At 40.8% G+C, this 23,067-nt stretch overlaps 1 protein-coding gene across 18 annotated transcripts in view; it reads right to left on the bottom strand.

The window, feature by feature from the left end:
- Positions 1 to 23,067, bottom strand: part of LOC308388339 (ankyrin-3-like) — a gene marked incomplete at its 3' end in the record, with an annotated part of 123,411 nt that overhangs the window by 70,093 nt on the left and 30,251 nt on the right. For 9 of the 18 annotated variants that reach the window (XM_080868992.1, XM_080868989.1, XM_080868994.1 and 6 more), the window contains exon 1: positions 19,326 to 19,825. The exons of 2 other annotated variants lie outside the window; for them this stretch is intronic. In XM_080868992.1, coding sequence (XP_080725118.1) covers positions 19,326 to 19,448 — 123 coding nt within the window. In that variant the 5' untranslated portion in view covers positions 19,449 to 19,825. Of the gene's footprint in view, positions 1 to 19,325; positions 19,827 to 23,067 lie in introns of those variants that run through there. 7 more of the 18 variants (XM_080868979.1, XM_080868990.1, XM_080868991.1 and 4 more) reach the window with 3 other exon arrangements.

Genomic DNA, 23,067 nt, shown 5'->3' with positions numbered 1-23,067 from the left:
GGCTGAACAGCAGGTAATGAGCTGTGGGAGCTGAAACTGCAATAACTTTTAGTGTGTGCATCTGTGTGTGTCTTTATATGGACTAGAGAAAAAGGTACATGTGACTTATAAATAAATACATTTGAAAGTGTGTGTGGGGGTAACACATGAAAGAAGCTCGGCTGTAAAAGACCTGAAAAAGACAAAAGCTTACAGTCCCAAATGTGATGACTCACAAAACGCTCAAAAAGAAAGATCTGAGGAGAAAATGTAAATGAGAAACATGCATATATAAAATTGAGCAGCCTGAACTGACATGATTAGTCTGAATAGAGAATTGGCTTTTTTTCCCTCTGTGTCAGTTTATAAGGACTGTTTAAGCTACTACCAATGATCTGGAGGAAAAGGAAGATGAACAGAGGCTCCTGATCTCACTTCATCAACTGCACACATCATTAGTGAAAATCTTTACTCCCTTGCTTCACTGAGCTTCCTCAATTTCATTCTTGAGGTAAAAAAGGGAATGAGCTTCTTTGGTTTACAATCCTAGCCTTAGTATGTAAGCAGCAAGCTAACTATAGCATCTATGCACCTTGTAAATTCCACATTAGCTCAACTAGCCCAGCACCACAGCTCTGCTACAATAACTGAAAGTACTCTGGATAGTGTCAGACACTAAATGCCCATCTGGCATCTAGTCCTAAATTTAACAGGACACGGTGAAACTGAATTCAAGATGACATTCAGAGTTATGTAATCAAGTTTTAAGGTAGTATGATTTGTTGCCAGTTTTTTTTGTGCATTTATCTTTCCAACATCCTGTTTGTTTAAAGCCTCTGACTTTAGAAAATGCTTTAGGCCTTTAATGTTTCTTTGTCTCAGTCTTCATGGGTTATGATGTTCAAGTGGTCTTCAAAAACATTGGAATTAGCTGATCTTGTTAACAAATTGAAGTACTATAGGTAAGTATGAAAAATATCTTTATGTTTTCGTGTGCAGCCAGTGTGTCTCTGTATAAGATGTATTTATGTTATACGTCTCCAAGGCCCCTGCAGAAGACCAAGAGGGTCTTTCCAAGGCTTTAAATAGGAAAAGAGGAAAAGCCAAGTATAAAAACTCCCCATCCCCATTATCACAAATGGCTATGATGGCTGAGAAAGATCAATAAGATGTGAATTGTCCATCACTGAGCAAAATGCACAGCTGGTATGTTAACGTGTACTCATTGGCATGGTAAACCTTTTGCATAACTTTTATCATTTAAAAATCTTTTCTTGCTCATTTTCTTGCTTGCACTGTGGCAAACAGCTGTTATTTCAAAGTCAAATAATACAGCGTGTAAAAAAGGGGGGTACGGTCTGATGCAGGACACACTTAGTCAAGATGTCTTTGAACTAAGAAAACCCGGCAGAGCAAATTCAGAAATCCCCCTGATAAATTATTAAAGTCTTAGAGTCTGGAAGATGGAATACAAACACGTGCCAGTCAAAAAGTATGCTACAGTCTTCCAGCTAAACATTTACCACATTAAAGAGCCACAGAAGAAAATCATGCGTTCATTGTCTGACACTGAGGTACAACAAAATCTGCTGTAAATGTCATTTCTGTAGTTTTGACCGTAACATTATGAGAGCTCATAAAGCTAACAGGAAGAATAAAAAGTCCTGCTTTTCCCCTGTCGGTGCAGGGCTGAAAAAAACAGAGTGCTGTACCTGTTTTTGCCTGATCTTTGGCAGACAGAGAGCACCAGACGAGAACAGACCATGAGCCATCTGTCCCCTCTGAGCCCCCCCAGTCTCCACACAGTGCGCACACAAACAAGCATGCAGTTAGACAGTCGCACATGTGCAAACAAGCACTTAAACTAAACACATACACGAGCATGAATTGCTCAGTAGAAATTGTCAAAATTACGGGACTATAATCTAATTCTCCATGATCGCCCCTTTGACACGAGGCCAAGGATTTCTGACCGAGGAGAAGAGGAAAGAAACAAAGTGATGTGAAAAAATATGAGCGTGAACATGGATTTACACTGGATTTGCCCATCATCCTGCTCACCAATACAACTGATTATCCTTCATTTATACCTTTTAAATATCTACTCTTTTCTGCAAATACAGAAGCTGTAACACATTCTGTTTCTTACACTGGAATAATATCCTGGCATTTCTTTCTGGCAAACAGAAGGCTATTAGGTGCTGAAACAGCCAGCTGCCCCTCAGGCAACACAAAGTAATAGGCTGTTGAATGGTAAGGCCCAAATCCTTAATAGCAGTGCTCCCTGAACATGGCAACAAGACAGGCAATGTGAGTGTGTTGTGTAGAGAAATTCACCTGTGTTTTGTTACCCTGAAGTGGTCCATTTCTCAAAGGACACACTAATACACAGAAACGTCTTGATTTCTTTAAGAGCAAAAAGCATTTTAAACAATTTGCACACTCTAAATTATATTTAGTTTTATTTAAAACTCATCACAATAATAGTAAAGGCTAATCCTGGAAACCAAAAGACTGTAAAGGCTTTGACAAGTGGACCGAGCGCTGGAATAGCAATCCAAGCGTCTCTGCATAGAGCAACTGATTTAAATTAATAACACCAGCAGATGTCAGTGCACACAAACAATGCCATGTAAAGACATATCATGTGACCTTCAAAAAAAAACCCAAATGTAAAATCTCTCTCTCTGATGCTGTCTGCTATTTAATGCTGGCTATGCTTATGAGCAGAGTCTCTAACATCTGTGCTGTTTAGCACGGGACATTCGATGCATTTCAGCATCTCAGAGTTCCTAAACTCACATTTATTCAGTCCATTAAATAAGACTGGCTTTAGATCAGTTATGTCCAATCTGATTCTATACAACATCCAAAACACAGTTCACCGTCAGAGCAAGCTACAAGTGGAACAGTGGTAAATTATACTAAATTAAATATCTAATCAACCGGCACAGCATCGATTTTGGAACAAGCTCTGAACTAAACTACCACACTGATCTTGGGCCCTCAGAGGATTAAAATGTGTATGAAAATTGTAATTCTGATGAGTAATATAATATTGTATATTTCCATTATATGTGGTTAGACCCATGGATTGTACTATGTACTATGTACTAAGTACTGCCAAGCTTTGCATTTTTTCAGATATTAGAATACCAAATACACAAGAAAGACATAAATAAAAAAGTGTAAAAGTGTTGTGGTTTTGTGGGAGTGTATGTGCCAGACTATTTTATGGCACGTAAACTCCTGGATTATTTCTTTAAATCCACAAAAATGAGTCTAATAGGTGTGTTAGAATTTGATGATATAGCCAGTTGTGGTCTGCGTGTCTCAGTGTAACTGTCAGAATGGGAAAAGAAAAGCAACCAGTAAATGTCTGTTGGCAGTTAGAACACAAGCTATTGTCCTGCACAGCAGACATTTTTTTTATTGTGGGTGGCAGCACTTTTACTTTAGACCAGCATCAGTCCTGTAGCACTAAATCTGTGAGTGACATCCATTCCCTGCCCCCCGCATATGGGTGTGTTAGCTAACCCTCTGTGACCCCGTGTGTCCACTCATCTATCACACGGATAGCCAGAACTCAGTGCTCATCAAGGCTGCAGCCTAGGTACACATACATAAACAACACTTAGAGACACACACACACACAGCTTTTTGACTACTATGGTGTATATACATGCTCCTGCAGGTACCGCCAAGGTCACAGCTGAGCAGAGAGACTAATGACCTATAATAAGACATAACCTTGACTGATAGGGACAGTCAGCATTGCTGTAGCAGCCAACAGAGCAGTATACACGTTCACTCTTACTCTCTCTACAACACACACACACACACACACACACACACACACACACACACACACACACACACACACACACACACACACAGAGTGAGTCGAGAGTCCTCCTGCTCTCTGCAACATCGTTCTGTCCCTGGTGGATTCAGATCTGCTATGCTTAATTTTACTTCATTTTTTTCAGCACCCTTGTCTTATCTCTCCTTTTGTACTGTTTCTGTTTTATAATCTGTTAACTCAGGCTAGCAGAGATGTCCTGTTCTTGTCCAGAAAAAAAAAGTTTAATAACTCTGAAAGTGTCCAGAGCATCAGTATCTGTGGATTTGATTCAAGTCTTAAAAAAGCTCAACTTTCCACATTGTTCTTAATCAACAAAAACAAAACCATTCCATGTCAGGAAACAACACAAAATAAACAAAGCAACTTAAAAAAAAAACCCTTAAGATTTCACACAACTGCAAGTACTACTACCCTGACAGAACATCACAAACTGGCTCTAACTAGAGAGAGACGTTGGTGTGCAAAACTAAGCAGCAGGTAAAGTACATCAAAGTCATGAGGTAGAGAAACAGACACCTCACAGGTGCCTATCTGGCAGCTTGATTACAAATGGTACCCAAAAAACACCAGTTTCAACATCAGCAGTGGAGAGGCAGCTGAATGTTGGATATCTGGGCTGAGTTACAAACACAAACACAAACCTGAGACTGGCCAATAAAAGGAAAAGAAACAAATTTGAAGTGTTTCAAACAAGCTGAAATACTAAACTTCCATTTGCGAGCGTTTACGTAAGTAACTGAGGTTATTTCAGTTAAGGATATGTTTGCAACTCCCTACATGTTGGCTGACTGTTTGGACTCCTTAATCCATTCCTAGAGTCGTAGCAGACAAATTGATGTTCACTAGGTTAAGTGTCGTATGTGCTCCTATGAGGAGAATGCAACTGAGCAGTCTCCACCCATAACTCAGCTCACTATGAAGTGTCTCCTCTTTGTAACATAAATCAGCAGTTCTCAAACAAACAGAAGGTATTGCTAATTCTATAAACTGACTCACATACATATATACATGGGAAAAAAATAGAATACACACAAAAAAAATCCATATTTTTAAAAACTGAGATGCATAAACATGCTTCTCTACTCTTCACCAATTCAATCATCCATTTGCGGGACAGCTTCCCGCTGCACCAATTGTAAAATGGCCTGCGCCTGACTCATAACATTATTAGAGTCACGGTGAGATTGAATCAAAGTGTTTAATCTTAATTCTGCCAAAACGTAATGTGATGACAGACTCTGCGCAGCTGTTTTACTCTTTACTAGTTTACTGTCAACAGACTAATCAATAACAGCTAAAAGAGCTTTAAATCAAATTTAAATCAACACGTTGTAGGATATAATCAAGTTGGGCTTAAAAATTACACGTTTCACATGCTGACCCTTTAAAAGGAAGAACAAGCACAGCTTTTTTCCTGTTGTTCTCTAGACTGTGTCATTCCTGCTTAGTTCCAACACTTCTTATAATTGGTCACTTCAGCAACTTGTGTGTGAATGTGTGTGTATGTGTGCGTGCCCTTCTTCAGCTGAGGTGGACATTTGGGCATCAAGAGGGAAGGTCCCAAAAAAAAGTTAAAAGTGCACTGTAGGTGTCGAGATGGCTGACACACAGCTGACAGCATCCCAGTCAGCAACACACACACACACACACACACACACACACACACACACACACACACACACACACACACACACACACACACACACACACACACAAATGCACATGGTGACAGCAACCTAGTCAGCAGCACCACTAACAGCAACCTGACGCGTACTGCTCCGTCTCAGTGTATCAGATCAAGCCTTCAGTCTGTCAGATAGCAAACTGCAATTATATAAACAGGACAATGATTTAGCACTTCCCTTTTTCAAATTCTGCGATATATGATTCCTTAAAATAACCTGTGGATATTTTTTATAGTTGATTAATCTGTTGATTAGGTTTTGATGAACTGAACAATCATTCTTGATATATAAATCACCAGAAGAATGATCATGCTCCTCCATGCTGACCGAAGTTATGACTAATTGCACCTCATCGGGTGTAGCCTTTAAGCCCAGACAACACAAAAAGAGCTTCGCACTGCCACTGCAAGAAGTGTTGCAGAGGGGCAGAACACCTCCCGCCTTAAAATGGTTCCTTGAGGAGCCCTAAATAAATTTAGAAAAGGCCCCTCTAGAGTCTCTTCTAGTGCTTCATCTCCCTCACCTAAAAAACGAATGTGGAAATCAAGAAAAAAAAGTGTGGCATGCAGCAGCTGCAAATCAAGTTACTTCAAAAGTCCAATGTGAATGTGACCAACTGAAGCAAAAGGAAACCTTACAAACAAGCTTGAGCCACCAAAGTACAGCATACACAGTCTGACAGCAAATATCTGACCTTTCTGCTTAACTTACTGGTTTAGCACAACAGTGATGGCAGGATGATGAAAGTTCACAGTTGAAGTTGTACTTTCAGAATAACAATAAGAGTACTTTATTAATTCCAGATGAAATTATATTGTCATAGTAACTAACTAAATGAAATTAAATAATACAGTATATTAAAAAGTTATAACAAAATATTTCTAATAAAAACAAAAAGTTCTACATATAAATGCCCCAGTACGTTTGTTCTAAAACAGTAACAATGTGACAAAGCTCTGGGTAATGCTTTTCACTGTCCTTCAGGTAGGAGACTACTGGGTGGGCTCACAGATGACACACAGTGCATACAGAACTTGGGTTGTCTGTGACTCAAGCTGCATTTGAAATAACAACTAGAAACACAACCAAAAATATCTGATGTGAGACTGTCAACGCGGCAATACACATCATCAAGGGAGATTGCTAGAAGTTGCTGTAGGGCTGATCTATTTTCAACACGCAGGGTGTTTGTGAAAGGAGCTGTAGTGAAACGAAGGAGAAAGGACCACCAGCAGAGGAGGAAGAAGAGGGTGAGAGTTAAAATAACATGCTAGCTGTGCAATCGGAAATTGTAAAGCAAACTGATTTCAAACGCAGTGAATTCGAGACACTGCATTGACTCAGTTATGTCTGGAATAGGGCGGCTCACGTGTTGGTAATGAAATGATTGCATGAGGTGAAAGGTGATACAACAGAGATGAAGTTCCATCGTCATCATCAGTTCAAGAACAGTCTTCATTACTGCTTTAGGTTTAACATCTCTTTCAGGTTGGAGCTGAGTTATTTTCATTACTACAACACTTATGGAATATTTTCTTGATAACTTGATAAACTGTATAAGATGACAGACATGGGGGACCACTTGTCCTAAACACAATTCAATTTAGTTTAAGAAAAAGGGAATTAAATCACCCATATATACTGACATTTGTGAATCTATAACCATGGATTCTTTTTTATAGGTTAGTAATTTATTACTGCTCTTGTTTCAATGTTCTACTCTTCTCATTTCCTGTTTTAGCCCTGGCTGTACAGTGTTAGCGATAGATCTGTAGTAGGCTGATGGATTTGAAAGACACACAGAGACAGAGCACAGCATCAGTCCTGGAGAAACACAAGTAAATCTACATCACAACGTGTACAGACAATGCCCCTTGGAGCACCAATTTTCTAACTATCCTAGTAAAACACCATTTAAGGCAGCATACTAATTCTTTCAAAGGGCCTTTAAAAACAGGGATGTGTAAGTCCATATAATAATTTTAAATAAAGGACTTTTGTGATGCTCAAGCTGATCTTAAATGTAAGCCCACTTTAATAAAAGCTATAAACTAGAATATGCCCTCCTGCTCTATAACTATAATGTACTACACCTTAAAAGATAAGTCCAAAGCAAATCCTATTGTAAATATTGAAAGTCTGGCCCAAACTAATTTTTTAAACATTTATGAATGACTTAAACGCATAATTTATGAGAATATAGTCCCGCAATGATGACCAATATGTTAGCTCAGATAGGAGGTCATAACAGAGCCAGACTTTTTTGCTTACAACTGCCACCCAGGCATTGATTCCCTTCTCTGGTTACCTACAGGAACAACCAGGGAAAGGACGAGAAGGGAGGACAGGAGGACAGAGAAAAAATATGAAAGAGAGGGGAAAAAAATCAGTAGACTCTGGGCTTGAAATTGAGGACATTTGGGGGAGGGCGAGCACAAATATAGGCATGATATGAATCCACTCTTTTTGCGATCTGTTCCAGCCACATCCTTGAATTTCAGACATAGTACAACTGGGTACAACTTGGATTCTGTGTAACCTTCTCTGACCTTTCTAAAGCTGTCGTTTAGGTATTCTATGGCAAAATCCAGTGCTTTTATTAGTTAGAATTTGTGCTGCCTTAGTCATCTTTCAGAGCAGATAGTCTTCGTGGGGATGATAAATCACATATCCAACCTGCAATATGCTGGGAGTCTTCACTGATAACAGAGTGCAAACATGTTTGGCAAAGCTGCCTGTGAATAATTCACTATCAAAATTAAGTAGACAGAATGCTTTGCCTCTATCCTGGCTGTGCACACAACTGTTAATAAAAACATGCAGCCAAAGACTTCTGTGTGTGTTTATGTGTAATGCTCCCTGTCTAAAGGTCTGTTTTTCCAGTGATCTGGCACATAACCAGTAAAAGAATACCAATCCCAGCTTGGAGCTACAATGAACCTTTTCCCATCAGCTGTCATTATGCTGGATTACAATTTGCACAAGGTTGTTTTAAAACCAAGAGATGACAAAAGTGATCATTTAACTGCTTCTTTTATATCTCACTATACTGCACAGTACACTCGAGACCACATACACTGTGTGAAAATTCAGAATCCCCATGCTAAGATCACACTGCAACCTTTTCACACTAAATTACCTGATTTAAGGTGGAATGGAGTCTTTCCCTCAGCGCTAAAAGTACACAAAAATGCCGCGTCTATACTGTGACAAAGTGGTTTTAAGAGCCAGTGTTGAAGTTGAGTCTCTTAGTTAGACATCGCAGGACTGTTTTACTGTTCTACAGAGGGCAATATTACACATTTCAAAGACGAAATACAGCACACCACCACCAGAGCAGCTTAGGTATGTACAGCAAAATCAGCTTGCTAAAACAATTCAATCAGTGAGGTTGGAGCTTGTTCAGAAAGTAGGCTGCATGCATGTTTGGGAGTTGGAATGGGTGGAGGGGATAGGGGTGGGGTGGATATTTTTTCACTAATCATGAATCAAGGCATTTTTCTGTTCCCAAAGGGACCCTTGATACACCCCTAACCTCCTGCTTTCCCTTTTTACCCCTACCCCCTTTTCTCCCTCTCTCCCTACTCCATGTGAGAGACCTAACTGTGTGGAGGTGTGATTACCATCGATCTGTCCTAACACAGCCCATTTCCTCCAGCCAGGACCACATGCTCCTGTCCTTGGCCAGGTGCAGATGTTTTTAGGGGTAGAAAATGTAAAAAGACTGGATGACGCATCCAGGACTATTGATAAGATATGAGATTAGGGTATTAATTAGGGTAGCCTTTTCTTTGTGTGGGGGGAGGGGAGGGGGGTTCTCAGTATTATCTCTGCTGAGCTTGGCTTGACTCATAAAATCAAGCCAGACAACAAAAGTGATGGTCGCATGATTCCAGTTATCTCTGCATGTTATGGTGGAGTGGCAGGTGGTTAAGTAGAGGACAGGGGAACAGGGTGGTGGTGCAGGTGGGGGCGAGCAAATGAAAGTAATTATCAAGCCATACAGGCGTGAGTCCCAAGGGTAAATAGCGTTTGTGTGAGTGTGCGTGTGTGGGTGTTTGCAAGACATGTAGGAAATCTAGACAGCACTACGGGTAAGCTTTATCAGCGAATGTATGAGGAGCACCTGCTATACATGCACAAACGCACACATGACACACCATTTGGCGCATTTAAGAGCTGATGGAGGAGGTCTGGCACTCACGCACAGCAGGGGTTTAATAAGTGTGATGTTGTAAGAGTGGGGGCGTCATTTCTTTCCCTCTTCCCCCTCTTCGACTCACACACACTCATGCACAATAGTGCTTCAGTGAACAGTAAGCTGCAAGTGACCCCGAGACAGACATATACATCAAATGGATGAAAAAAGAGCTAGAGCCTGCAGGTAGCATCATGCTTTTTAAAAGCAATACACTATCAGTAGCTGAAAGACAAGGAGATCTAATCAGTCACTGTCAGATTATGTGTGCACACTGTTTGAGTTCTCTCCTCCCTTTCAAACACCAACTCTAATTCATCCACTTATCCCTGATCTTTTTTCTTCAGGTTGCCCCCTTCTCTCTTTTCTCTCTTTATCGCCACAAACACCTGCTCCCCCTCTCTTTATGTCGCTCTCTGTCCTTACGTTATCAAGCCTCTGCTCTCTTTTCTTTTCTCTTTACCCCTCCTCCCTTTACATACCATTCAGCACTGTAACTACAATCGCCAGCCACTTTGTCAAGCATATCTGTTCGATTGCTTGTTAAAACAAATATCTCATCAGCCAATCACAAGGCAGCAACTCAACGCATTTAGACATTTAGATATGGTCAAGATGACCTGCTGAAGAAAGGTGTTTTACATGACTCAGAAACTCAAATAATCACTTGTTGCAAGCATAAGTATACAGGCGAGCATCTCTGGATGTCAAACTGAATGTCAATCCTGGAAGCAGATGGGCTACAGCAACAGAAAAGCACACTGGGTGTAGAGCAGGGCGATATGGCCAAAAATATTTATCACGATATATATTTGAAAATTTGCGATAACGATATAACCAACGATATAATTGATGCGAGACAAAATACAACTCCACAACATTACTAGCGCAAAAAGACAACCTTCCATTTATTTTCACTTAAACAAGAAGCTGGTTTTTATGTACATTAAAGCTTTATAAAAATGTAACAGTGCAAATGCAAATTCCTTGCTGAAAGTTTAACCAAAAGGCATTTCCAGTAGAAATGGGCTGACATAAGAGGTGCTTTGCAACATTAAACTGTAGTGTGCAGTACGTATTTTTCGGACCATAGGGTGCCCAGGATTATAAGGCACATTACGCGAAACAAAGCAGTCAGATAAATCAAACTTTATTAAACTCAATTCTTCTTGCTTCCTCCACTTCTGTACCATTGATTCATTAATGTTGAATTCTCTGGCAGCTGCTCTATTCCCATGTTGTTGCAGTATATGACTAACCTCGTATTGTGGATGGATTATCTCAGTTGTTCTCCTGACTGAAGATTGGTCCTTTTACAGCATCCTGCCATGCGATTGCATTTGTCTCTAACCATGAGGAACCTTAACGTTAACTTTTATAAGTGGAAAAGTGTTAGTGTTCGTCCTCCAGCTTCACTGTTTATGTTATGCTAACATAGCTGTGTCGCTAGCGATCACATAGCACATTATTATATACCAGCTAGCCCAACTTCAGTAACCCTACAAACGTCACTGCTGTTTAGTTTCCTGTCTTCATTTATGTTGGAAGTGATAGCAGAGCTGTACGTTTGATTTTTTTCAGAAATCTCTCAGTCAGAACATGCAATATCATGCTTAGGTAACTAGCGAAACTAGCGAGCTAACTTCCGCTAGCTTCCTGCTAACTTCTAACTCCGTTAAATGTAATACATTTTGTTTTCAAGGATGCCTGGAAGTTAAACTTCATAGTTACACCTGGTAAAGCAGCAATGCTGATCGTTTTATTAAAGATGAAAGAATTTAGACAGTTTTTAACTCTTAGTGATGCTGCAGTGTTCGTTTGACCTGAAGCATACGGAGTTTAGGACCCAGATTACTCCCAGATTTAAGTCGTGTATCTGACGGACAAACACCAAACCAGTTCCACATCACTGAAGTTGCACCATTTTTACAAACCAATTCTGGTTCATCTGTTTCACTCAACAATCGGCCATGTGCGTATGAAAACAAAGGCACTGCGCATGCGCGTTTTACTCATATTCTATCGCGATATTTCATTTTCCTATCGTTGCCTAACATTATACCGGTATTACCGTGAACGGTATAATATGGCCCAGCCCTAACTGGGTGCACCTCTTTTTTAACATCAGGAGATTGGAAAACACTGCCTGACCTGATGAGTCTCAGAATTTGGCATAGATATATCCTGCTTAGTATCAATACTTTAGGCTGGTGGTGTGTGGGATAGTTTCAAGGCACACTTTGGACCCCTTTGCACCAACTGAGAATGGTTTAAACAGCACAGCCTGTCTGTTTATTGTTGCTAATCATGTCCAACCCTGTACAACCAGCAAATCTGATCTCAGACAGGCATGCACATTTTCACACTTCTCTCTTGTTTAAACACTCTCAGAGTTAAAAACTTTGTAGGAAAAAAAAGTCCAGTATTATAGAATGAAACCAAAGGCACCCGTTGTTCCCTTTAGATGTTGCAAAACGTTTAGTCGACATTGTTGTGTTTGTCACATACAGTACAGTACAGCACTTCAGTGTCACACTGCTAGCATTCGAAGATTTATGTAAATTTGACAAGCTGAACGCATTCTGTACTGGACAGGAGACACAGCACGAGCTTGATTGACAGTGGTCTACAGCCAATCAGGATGCAGAACACAATGCGCTGTAAAAAAAAAAAAAAAAAAAAAAAAAAACAGCTTGAAAAATTGCTCCAAAAAAACCCATCCGCAAACCAGCGAGGCCGCGAAAACTGAACCGCATTTTAGCGAGGGATCACTGTAATGCAGAGTCCGTGCCCCAATAGAACAAAACTGTTCTGACTGCACTAGGGTGACCTGCACAATATTAAATAGGTTTTTAATATTGTGACCAACTGATGTATAAAAAAACCAACAAAAATTGTCCTTAACGCAGAAATTTCTTTCATTTCTAAATACAATTAACCACTTTCTTATTCTCTAAAACCATATATTGCATGATATAACATAAGCAGTTCTCTTTTGGGGAACCCACAAGCCTCCGTATTATGAGATTTTCACATACATGGAGTGGAAGAGTGGCAAAAAAGACAACAATGACCTTCAAATGACCTTTAGGCTTATGATCACGCTCCCTCTCTATCATTTCTCACTCCTTGCCTCTCTAATTCTCTCCATTTCTCCTAATCTCTTGCGCTCCTTTCCATCACACCCGCTTACTCTCATTTGATCTATTAGTCCTTATCTCTACCACTCTTCTTCTACCTCTATAACCCCTGCTGGTGATTTTTTCCTCTATGATTCTTCATAGACAAACACTCTTCTTCTACACACACACACACACACACACACACACACACACACACCATGGTCAGCATCCACCTGGCTTTTACAAGCATGTCATCATTTTTGATCTTCCATAAAAACCAAATCACCTGCTGCACATAAAACAAAAAGACACTTAGGAGTTATACACAGACACAACTAGAAAACATGATTTTTTTTCTCCCCTGTTGGCAGGACAAACAAATTCCCACATACACTGGTTTCCCATTACAAGCGCTCCCTAACAAACCCCTTCACCACCACTCTCTCTCTTACATGTGGACACACAATCACGCACACACACCCCATCCCCCAGCAGCTGTTTTCAGTGAGGACCCTCAGAGTGGTGGATCAATAATTAGAACAATCCTTATTACATGCTCTCATTTTCCCTTAGAGACTCAAGCTAATGTAGAACAATAGCAGGATACAGTAGAGTAAGAACGCCGCGTTGAATGCTGGAGGAATCCATCACGTTTCCGGACATGTGAAACGCAGGAGTGAGGATTACAGTGTACTGATGGAACTCTATGCTACTATACTAGGATCTACATGTGAATGCATAACATCACACAGCCACACTGTCAAGATTCAGGAAATGTTGTTCCTTCTCACATCTGAATGAAATTTGATTTGATGTAGAAAGACATCAGACTGGTTAAGCGGACCAGAGTATGCCCTACTGCAAACTGTATTTATCAAAGAAGTAGACAGCTGGTAGAAAAAGCTAAATTGTTGGTATGCTTATTGATAAAACTGCAGTGAATATCAAACAGCGTTAGTGCAACTTTTCCGTGAACAATCAGAAACCAGCACAGGAATTCAACTCACCTACCTCCAGCTAAATCAACTATACAAAGAGGTACTAAATAAATATGATTCATCAAGTCCCAGCAAACAGATTTTCTAGTTTTTTTAAAAGTATCTTTTATGGTTTTTTCTTATTTTCATGCCAGCAGAGACAACGTAGGAATCTCATATCAAAAGGCACAGCTTTTACAGAATTTCAAGGTATTTAGTGAAAGTCTCACTGAACTATGTCTGTCCCTTTCAGAGTGTCAGTGCATATAAGCTACTATATATATATATATGTACGTGTACAGTCAAGAGTAGGGATGGGTACCGGTGCACCGGTTCTGACATAAACGGTAGTAACCAGACCGAAAAGCAGCGCACATTTCGGTGCTTTATTTCGGTGCTTTTTTTTCCTGAGCTGTGATACACTTCTAGCCAATCATTTTACGTTTCCGATGATAGTAGGCGGGTCCAGGTACGTACGTTCTTTTAGAGCAGAGCTACAGATTAAAAATGCCCAATGCGAAGCGGTCAAAAGTCTGGCTGTACTTCACAGCAAAAGATGCAAACTCAGCAGCCTGCAACAAGTGCTTTAAGCTGATACTGTGATACTGTCAAAGGAGGTAACACCTCAAATCCGATGAAACACCCGGCGACGCATAGCGTTTGTTTTTAAAGCCCAGAAATGCGCCGTATGATAGCTTGCTGCGAGACCTCACACCGAGCACATCTACTGCGGGTGTGGTGCCTGTTATGCAACATCCCCCAAAAACACGAAGAGGAGAGTCCTGGCCCCTAGCCCTGCCAGTGTAGCAGAAATGATGACGGATGATGATGGCAGCAGCAGCCGTTCTTCTCTGCGTGAGTAGCTTAATGTTGTCCGTGTGTAATTTACGTTGAGTAGGCTAACCACGTTATTACATTAATGCATGTAAGGTGAACTAGCAAACATCATCATAGCTACATGCGGCTGTCTTCTTGTTTGATGGCAGATACTCCCTTCACCCTGGCCAAAAAGGCTAAAATGACCAAAGAAAAAGTGGAAAACAGTTAAACATGAGAGGTTTTGGACAAAGTTTGTGTTTTTTCCATTGTTTAAGCACTGCTTCCAGCCAAGAGTGATACCATATATGCCCCATAGCTGCAGAAAAGGCTAACATTGTTATCTTTTTACAAAAAAACAGCTGAACATGAGAGGTTTTTGGACCAATTTTGTGTTCTCCATTCTTTAAGCACCGGTTTGAGCACCGTTTGAGCACTGGCACCATTTCAAAAGTACTGATTTGGCACCGGTATCGGATAAAACCTAAACGATACCCATCCCTAGTCAAGAGCGTGATGTTTCGTTCAATATAAATATTGGACATTAAGACCAGGTGACCACTGCCTCTCTGAGACAAGCACACATGCACACACACTCATGCAATGTGTCCTGCAAACAGTGTAGTACTTATACTACAAACTAAAAAAAAAAAACAGATTTCGTGATAAACATAGTTGCACATAATACATTATATTACTAAAGCTTAGCAGCCTTTCCTAAATCCAGGTCTGTCAATTGTCCAGTCGATGGCCATCTTGATGGTGAAAACGTTTTGTAATACTGGGAGGAGTTCCCAATGCCAGTGCAATTAGCTGAGGCATGCATGGGCGCTGAATTCATTAACCTCCATCTTTCAGGGGATGGTGGGGAGAGGAGGAGGGGAAGGAGAAGGCGAGCAATACGCGTGTCGGCTTTGTTTCATCCAAAGCGATGGCAGGGACGTTATACAATAAAGTAGGAAAGAAAAAATAGAGAAAACGAAGAGATAAATTTGTCTTAATTTCCACCAATATTACGTTCCCCTGAGGATTTTTTTACGCCGTTGTTTATTTTTGCTCCAGGGGCTGGACAGAATCATGCCTTGCCACTGTTGCCATGAGCTTGCACTGAAGCACAGGGCTGGAATCCAATTTCAGCCCTCCAACTTACCCTCAGGCTCTCATCCCATAGTCCTTATTTAGATTCATCACTCTTATTATCGAGATTTATACCTCCTAATGAACAGTGATGATAGTGATGAATCACAAACTTTACCTCCGATGTGGAGGACAGACTTAAGTGGATCAAAGAGTAAAAGCATTCTCAATGTAACAGACACAATGGTGCAGTACGAGGCTTCAACGACACACAGTCAAAGCACAAAGGCACAAAACTATAAAATAGGCACAACACTTCAACTGAAGGTGAAGCATTATCAAAACAGGACCAAGTGACCCAAATAAACCTTGGAAGAAGAATAACAAGTACCATACCAATGCATATTCTGGGTACTGGAATGGTGTGCAAAACTGGGACAGTAAGAAACCCATGCTTTGCTTAGCTCTCTCCCTTTCTCTCTCTGGGAATCCATTGGGGGCTCCTGGCTCTAGATAATGTCATTAGAAGTACAGCAGCTTGAAGCATTTCTGTAACACCGTAATGGGGGTTTCCCATTAAAGTGACCACTGCAGCGACCAAGTTTTCACCGATTCCACTGAAACTGTCACACAACACATGAAAATTAAGCTCTTATGCAAACACACACGTAACATCTCACTAGAAACTCCATCTCCTCCATCCTCCCATGATGCTTTCCTGGCGATTTACATAACTAACACAAGTTAAGATGGCTTAAGTGATAAGGCATATGCAACAATGACCTTTCCGCAACAATCCAGTTGCATTTTGCAGGTGACGAAATGAGAATTGCTTAGCTCAAATCAACACAAATGAATAATTAATACATGTCCAAAAGCTTAGTTTACTGGGTGCATTTAGGAAGTAGTGATCAAATGAACAAAGAAGTGGTTAAGGGCACAGCCTATGCTTGAATGAACTTCACACTGGGTTATAATACGACATTACTTCAAACAAGACAGGAAACCCCAGCAATCACAGTAAGTGGTATGAGAATGCAACTTGAAAAGTTAATAAATATCAATGCAACATAAATTAAGTATGAATTTCAAAACATTCTGCTGCATTTCATGACACATACAGTCATCCACCTGCTTGGTGACTAATGCAAAAAAAAGCGAAGCATCCACTCTGCATTTAAAAGTGTTTTGTACTTGCTCTGCTAACTAAATATAGCATTGGTAGGGCTGGGAAAGGAGTGACTCAAAACACTCTGTTGCACAATTTGCGCCTAAGCAAGCACATATGCGTTTACTACAATATGATGCAGACAGAAATAAAGGGTTTTCAGGCAGAATAATAAAGAGAAAATAACAACATAACTTTGAAATGATGCAAGATTTCTTGAGTTGGGCTCCATGGCTTCTAAAAAAGTTCAATTACAACATTAACAACATTAAAGGGATGGAAAAAATTCAAATACATTGTGCGCAAATTATCACGGTTTTAATTTTCTTCTCTGTTATTCTTTCTCATTTTTGTCTCTGACTGTAATGCCCTTTTATCACATTTTTCTGAATGTGTCACTCTTTTGTTATGTCTGTCTGTGACTCTGATAACTCCTGGTCTATATTATGAGACACAGCGAGAGTTGGAAGGCCACCAACAAGACTAACCAATGCACAAGCAAGGGCAGCCATGGAGTAAAGCCATAGGAATGAAAACATAAGAGCACCCGGTGTGTGTATTTTGAAATGCAGCTACTGTGTAAAGTGTGGGAGAGCGAGCGACTGACAGCAGCGGCCCACAGTTCACCATCTGACAAACAAATTAACTTTAGTGTTTGACTTTGTTTTGTCACAGAGTATTATTAAAAGCTAGCAGTGTGAGCCAAACAACAAATAATAAAAAAGTCACAGAGCCATACGTGATTGGACAGGATGATGTGAATAAGAGAGACCAAGCCAAAAAGGGAGAAGACAAAAGACAAACACGCAAAAAAAAAGCCCTACAAAGGAACACAGAGTGACAGACAGAGAAATGAAGAGTAGATCGGTGTGAGGACAGAGAGAAGGACGCAGGGCAGGCCGAGAAGAAAAAGCTGATTACTCTCATGGATGGTGCTGTGCACAATCCAATCAATACAACCCTCTCCTCTTCTCTCCTCTCCATCTCTGTCTCTTGTTCTCTTCTAAGAAACATGACCCTTCATAAGGACCATAAAACCTCCAATACAGATCAGCATTGCAGACACATATAAGTTTGCCACACAAACACAGGAGAAAGTAAAAAAAGCGCTCCAACAGACATGAGCACAGTCTTAAAACACATTTGGCTCCAAAGAACTCCACCAACTCACTTGAACTCAAGAATCTTTGTTTTGTTGTTTGTTTAGAGAAGATTGGGCCATGCTAGCTCACTTCTTGTTTATGCTAAGGTCAAATAACATTGCCAGCAGCATAATTCAAAACCAGGCACCCATGGGCGCAAAGTACAGTAAATGTCACTGTTATTGAATTGATCTCTCACGGTCAAATCTCCTGGCATTAATACGCAGAATGAAAATACATGCTTTCTCTAAACTCTGTTCTGGTCAGACAGACAGAGAATTCATTGCTGATTTTGTGTTTTTTTCTCAACAGAAGCAGCTCATAAGTTCCTTGTGTTCTCCTTATTTTTGCATGAGTGTCTCCAAAGTAAAGAACTTAACATGTACGAGAGGAGGAAGAGGAGGGAGACCCCACGTGCATTTCTGTTCCTCCTCTCTCAAATGAAAAGCTTTGTCATCAATAAATCAGATATGTATGCATTATACATGGCTGTCTGTGCATCCAAGTACAAACACAGACATGCACATGCAAGAACCTAAAAAACTCACTAAAGTAATCATTTATATTTACAATACAGTGGTCAAGTGCATCTATGTGAGAGGTTTGCACCTTGGCCTGGGTTTGCTCCATTTAATAGCATTTTTTTTTAAAAACATGCAATCATCACCTCACGCTCCTTGAAACTTCATTTGATAGAAATAAAAAAGTCTCAACAACCTGACTCTGCATAATGCCCGTTCTTCACTAAAACGAGGAAGGATGGATATGGAATTGTTTAAAGGAGCCTTGTGTGGTGTAGTTTTACTAAAGACAGACAATATGACTCATAAAGAGTTGGAATGGGATAAGAAAACAAAAGGCACAAGTCCATGGTGAGTTTACCTCATTCAGAGGCAGGTAGCTAAGATCATAATCGCAAGCAGGTGTAATTATCTTTGACTTTCCGCTGTCATGTATGCCCACATACTCAGATACACTTTAGAATGCATAGAGGCAATAAACACTGACTCCATCACACATGCATTTAAAGTACAGAGTTACAGATGCTGTTTGAATTGGACAGCACGACCAGAGTAAAGAGATACAGCAAGAGAATCTCCACATCTGGATTTATATGAACACGTGAATGAATGAATGAATGAATGTATGCGAGACCTCCAAGCTCATTTAATCAGTCAAGCTGAGGTAAACGTCCACATCTACTTGCTCATACACACAGAGTCACGGTCCAGCGACGCTAGTGGAGCAAAGCAGATGAAGCCACCAGCCAGCCAAGCCAGCCCTCGTCTCTTTTACCTTTCTCTTTTGTTCCCGGGATGCTGTTCTCCTGCTCTTCCTCCGCTTCTCCTTCTCGTCCTCTATTGCATTCACATCCACTTCCCCCCGATTCTTCTTCAATTGGGAGGCCGCGTGAGCCATGATAGGTAATAAAAAAAAAAACGAAGAAGCACCACACACTACACACGCGTGCCTCACCTGAAATCCCAGAGAAGTTCAGGGGCTATAATTTGACAAAACCAGGATCTCAGAGGAAAAAATCGGGGTAGAAAAGGAAAGGGGGGGAAAGGGAAGAAAAATGCCCTCCTTGAAAAGGAGAATGGAGAAGAGTAGGGTTTCTTTTTCTTTTGTATGTATGTATATATATCCTATGTGTCCTTTCTTTTGGTTGTTGCTCTGGTCTGGTCTCTCTTTCTTTCTTTCTTTTTTTTAAAGTGATGGAAAGCTGGGAGAAAAGAGACAGCAGCTTCTCCTCGTCACCTCTTCCTCCTCCTCCTCCTCGTGTGTCATCCGTTGGCAGTGTGAGAGGAGCACGTCCAGGAGAGGTGAGGACGAACCGGATGGAGAGAAAAGAGACACGAGCATCACCAGCACAGAGGTGGAGGGAGGGAGGAGAAAGGAGAGAGAGAGAGCGAGAGAGAGAATGGAAGTGGAGGGAGGGTGTGTGTGTGGGGGGGTGGGGGTTACCATGGTAACCGCACTCTTTTTTTTTTTAATGGTTTCTTTTAAATCTTTCCTTCTTTTTTTCTGTCCCTTTTTCTTTCACTTTCTTTCTCTGTCTCTGTGCTCTGGTTGCTGCTGTTGTACAGTACCTCAACTGGTGCTCCACCACAGGGCGCTTGTGTGTGTGTGTGTCTGTGTGTGCGCAACAGAGATAAACTGTGTGTGAGTAGATATGAGTGCATGAATGAAGCAAAGACATTGGCTAGGAAAGGAGAGGAGAGGAAATGGTGGCAGGAAGCAACAGCAGAATGGGTGAGTGTGTATTTATATAGATATATCTATATACGTGTGTGTGTGTGTGTGTGTGTGTATGCGCGTGTGTGTTTAAACAGCATTTATCTACTATCACACATATATACACGCATTACCAGTTGGAGGTGATCAAGTAATGGATGGTAGAACATGCAGAGGACACACGTAGAGCCAATGCAGGAGGGAGGAAAGAGTAAATGACTGATGCTCACACCCTTCAACCCCCACGCTCATGCAACCACACAACCATACACATGTATGCACAAGGAAGACTGTAACAATGTTCTTGACTGACACAAAATTGCAAGAAATAATAATCCAGTCATCCATTAAGTAAATTAACTAATCTGCACAGAATTATAAATGATTTAGTAAATGAATGAATAATTTAATAAATGCACACATCCAAAATCTAACAAGTAAGTGCCTGCTTCCAAGATTTATGAGTCCTCAATCCTGTGCTTCCCTAACTTCTGTGTGGTCAACCCATCTGGGATCATTGACATCATGATGGAGAGGTCAAACAGGACCAGGGGAGCTTTTGTTTCACCAAATCTCTCGGGTTTTTGTTGAAAACAGAGAGGAGGAGGAGGAGGAGGAGGACAGAGCGACAGTAAAGAAGATCTGCATAGAAAAAGAAAAAAAAGACCCTGTTTGATTTTGGTGACTGAAGAATGGGGAAAAAACGTCTTGTTTAGAATGTCCTTCACAACCACCACGCTCACGTCACACATGGCATCGTGGAGGCAGATGGAGCATGCGGCAGCCATCTTTGTATTTCTTTCCCTTCCTGCCTGCGTGTCAGAGGCAATCATGAGTCTGGTTGGGTCCTGTCGACACCAAGAGGATGCCTTATCACATGCCTGTCTGCTTTCAACAAATTCTGTGTTCATTCACAGCTCTAACTGTATGGACTGAACATGGAACCATATGGGGAAAAGTGGGGGATAGGAAAGGAGATGATCGGGCGCCGCTGTTAGTGCAAGAGGAGAACAACCCTCCTGGGAGACACAGCGGGTTTAGCTGGTGGACACCAGTCATGTAACGATATGAGCGTGAAATTCCCTTTTCTTTCCCGCAGAAATCTATTCATCCTCACCACTTCATTTTTCTTTCTTTTCAACCACAAACGCCAGCCAACAGCAAAAAGGGGGGCTGAAGCTGACTTACAGCCCCCATAATGCATCAGGGGGTGTCACATTATGCCAAATTATCATGCGGTTGCTAGGTGAGGGCCAATGGGATGGCTCAGGGGAGGACAGGATGGATGGATAAGGAGTGTGGAGAGGTAAGACGAGGGATTAGAAAGGGAGGGAGCAAGCGGGTGGGTACATGTGTGCATGTGTATGTATGGAGGCATATGTGCACATGATATACAAATCACCCGAGTGGAAAGAAAAGAAAATCCTTTGTCCAAAGAGAAATGTAAAATTAAAAAAAATTAACTGTGTAAAAAAATACATTTAGTACCTGCCAGTTCTAAAACCCCTTTTTTTCCACAATTCATTCATCAATAATACCCTAATCGCACTTTAATAGCCAAGAGAAGAGTGCACTCTCCCACAGTTGTACTTGTAGTAAAAGCTACTGCCAAGGTGTCCTATATTTCAGACACCAGCATTTTGGAGGCAAAGGGAAATAACAACTACTACAATAGAGTGGAGTTGGCTGGTGGCCGGTGAACTCTAGAAGTGGACGATTATTGGACGTTTTCCACTGTTCTTCAGGCACCATGCCATAAACATAAAGCCAGGCCAAATAAAAAAAAGACCACTAGAGTGATAAATCACACACAAAATGAAGAATACACTGCATACAAAATGTTTAAGCATGCTACAGAAGACATAAACGTTAAATTAGTCCATTATTATGGTGGTAATTTTAAATTGGTGGCTATTAGGAGAGCTGCAAGTTCATGAATTGGCACAATGGAGACACAGTACTTAAACATTCCTGAAATGCTAATGGTCTAATCCAGTTTCAGAGAGAAATGTTAATATTGTGTGCTCATCTAAGTCTTTTATCAGAATAAAGCAAATTTATTTGTGTCTGTGCTGTTGATTGACAAAGGTCTTTGTGAAGGAATACTTTGGAATAAATATCATTCTTAATTAACATTATTCTTCGCATTATTGTAGTATCATTCTACAAGCAGCAATAGTAACCGGTATTCTTCAGATATTCCTGAAAGCATGTTGTTATATCCGGGGTAGGCTGCCTTGTCCTGAGCCTCTGTATCCTATGCAGCTCCCAAGCTGAATACAGCTTGTCCAATCACAGCGTGACTCCCAGTGGCCTCTTTGATCTCTCCAGTGACAACAGTGCACCCTAACACATAAACAAAAACAGGCAGAAGCCCAGACAGGATCCAGAGTATCTCAGCTGGAGAAGTCACATTGAGGTTACAGAATAGATAATTACACCGACACAATAAAAGAGGGAGGAAGGTGACGCTTTCTCCAGCCACATGAATGGTTTTACTGCCCCTTTTAACCAGGCCGTGTAATAGGTAATTACTTGTGACCCAAATATAAATTAAGTGTTTCTTTGCACTGGTGATTTTATACTTATTTTACACGCCATTTTTCATATATATTCGTCAGACTGACTAAACCAATTCGCACGTGATGTATGATCTGCATCCGATTGGAGGTTTTGGAAAAAAGAAAAAAAAATGTATGAGCTTATTTTGACCAGTCAGACTGCACACATACATTGTACTCTGCTGCCATCTAGTGGTCAACTGCATTAACAGTTCATCAGGCAGTACAGGACATTTTAAAAA

This window comes from Rhamphochromis sp. 'chilingali', assembly GCF_963969265.1.
Source record: "Rhamphochromis sp. 'chilingali' genome assembly, chromosome: 20".
NCBI lineage: Eukaryota > Metazoa > Chordata > Actinopteri > Cichliformes > Cichlidae > Rhamphochromis > Rhamphochromis sp. 'chilingali'.
Note: the sequence above shows the minus strand (reverse complement) of the source record. Positions and strands in the feature narration are given on the sequence as shown.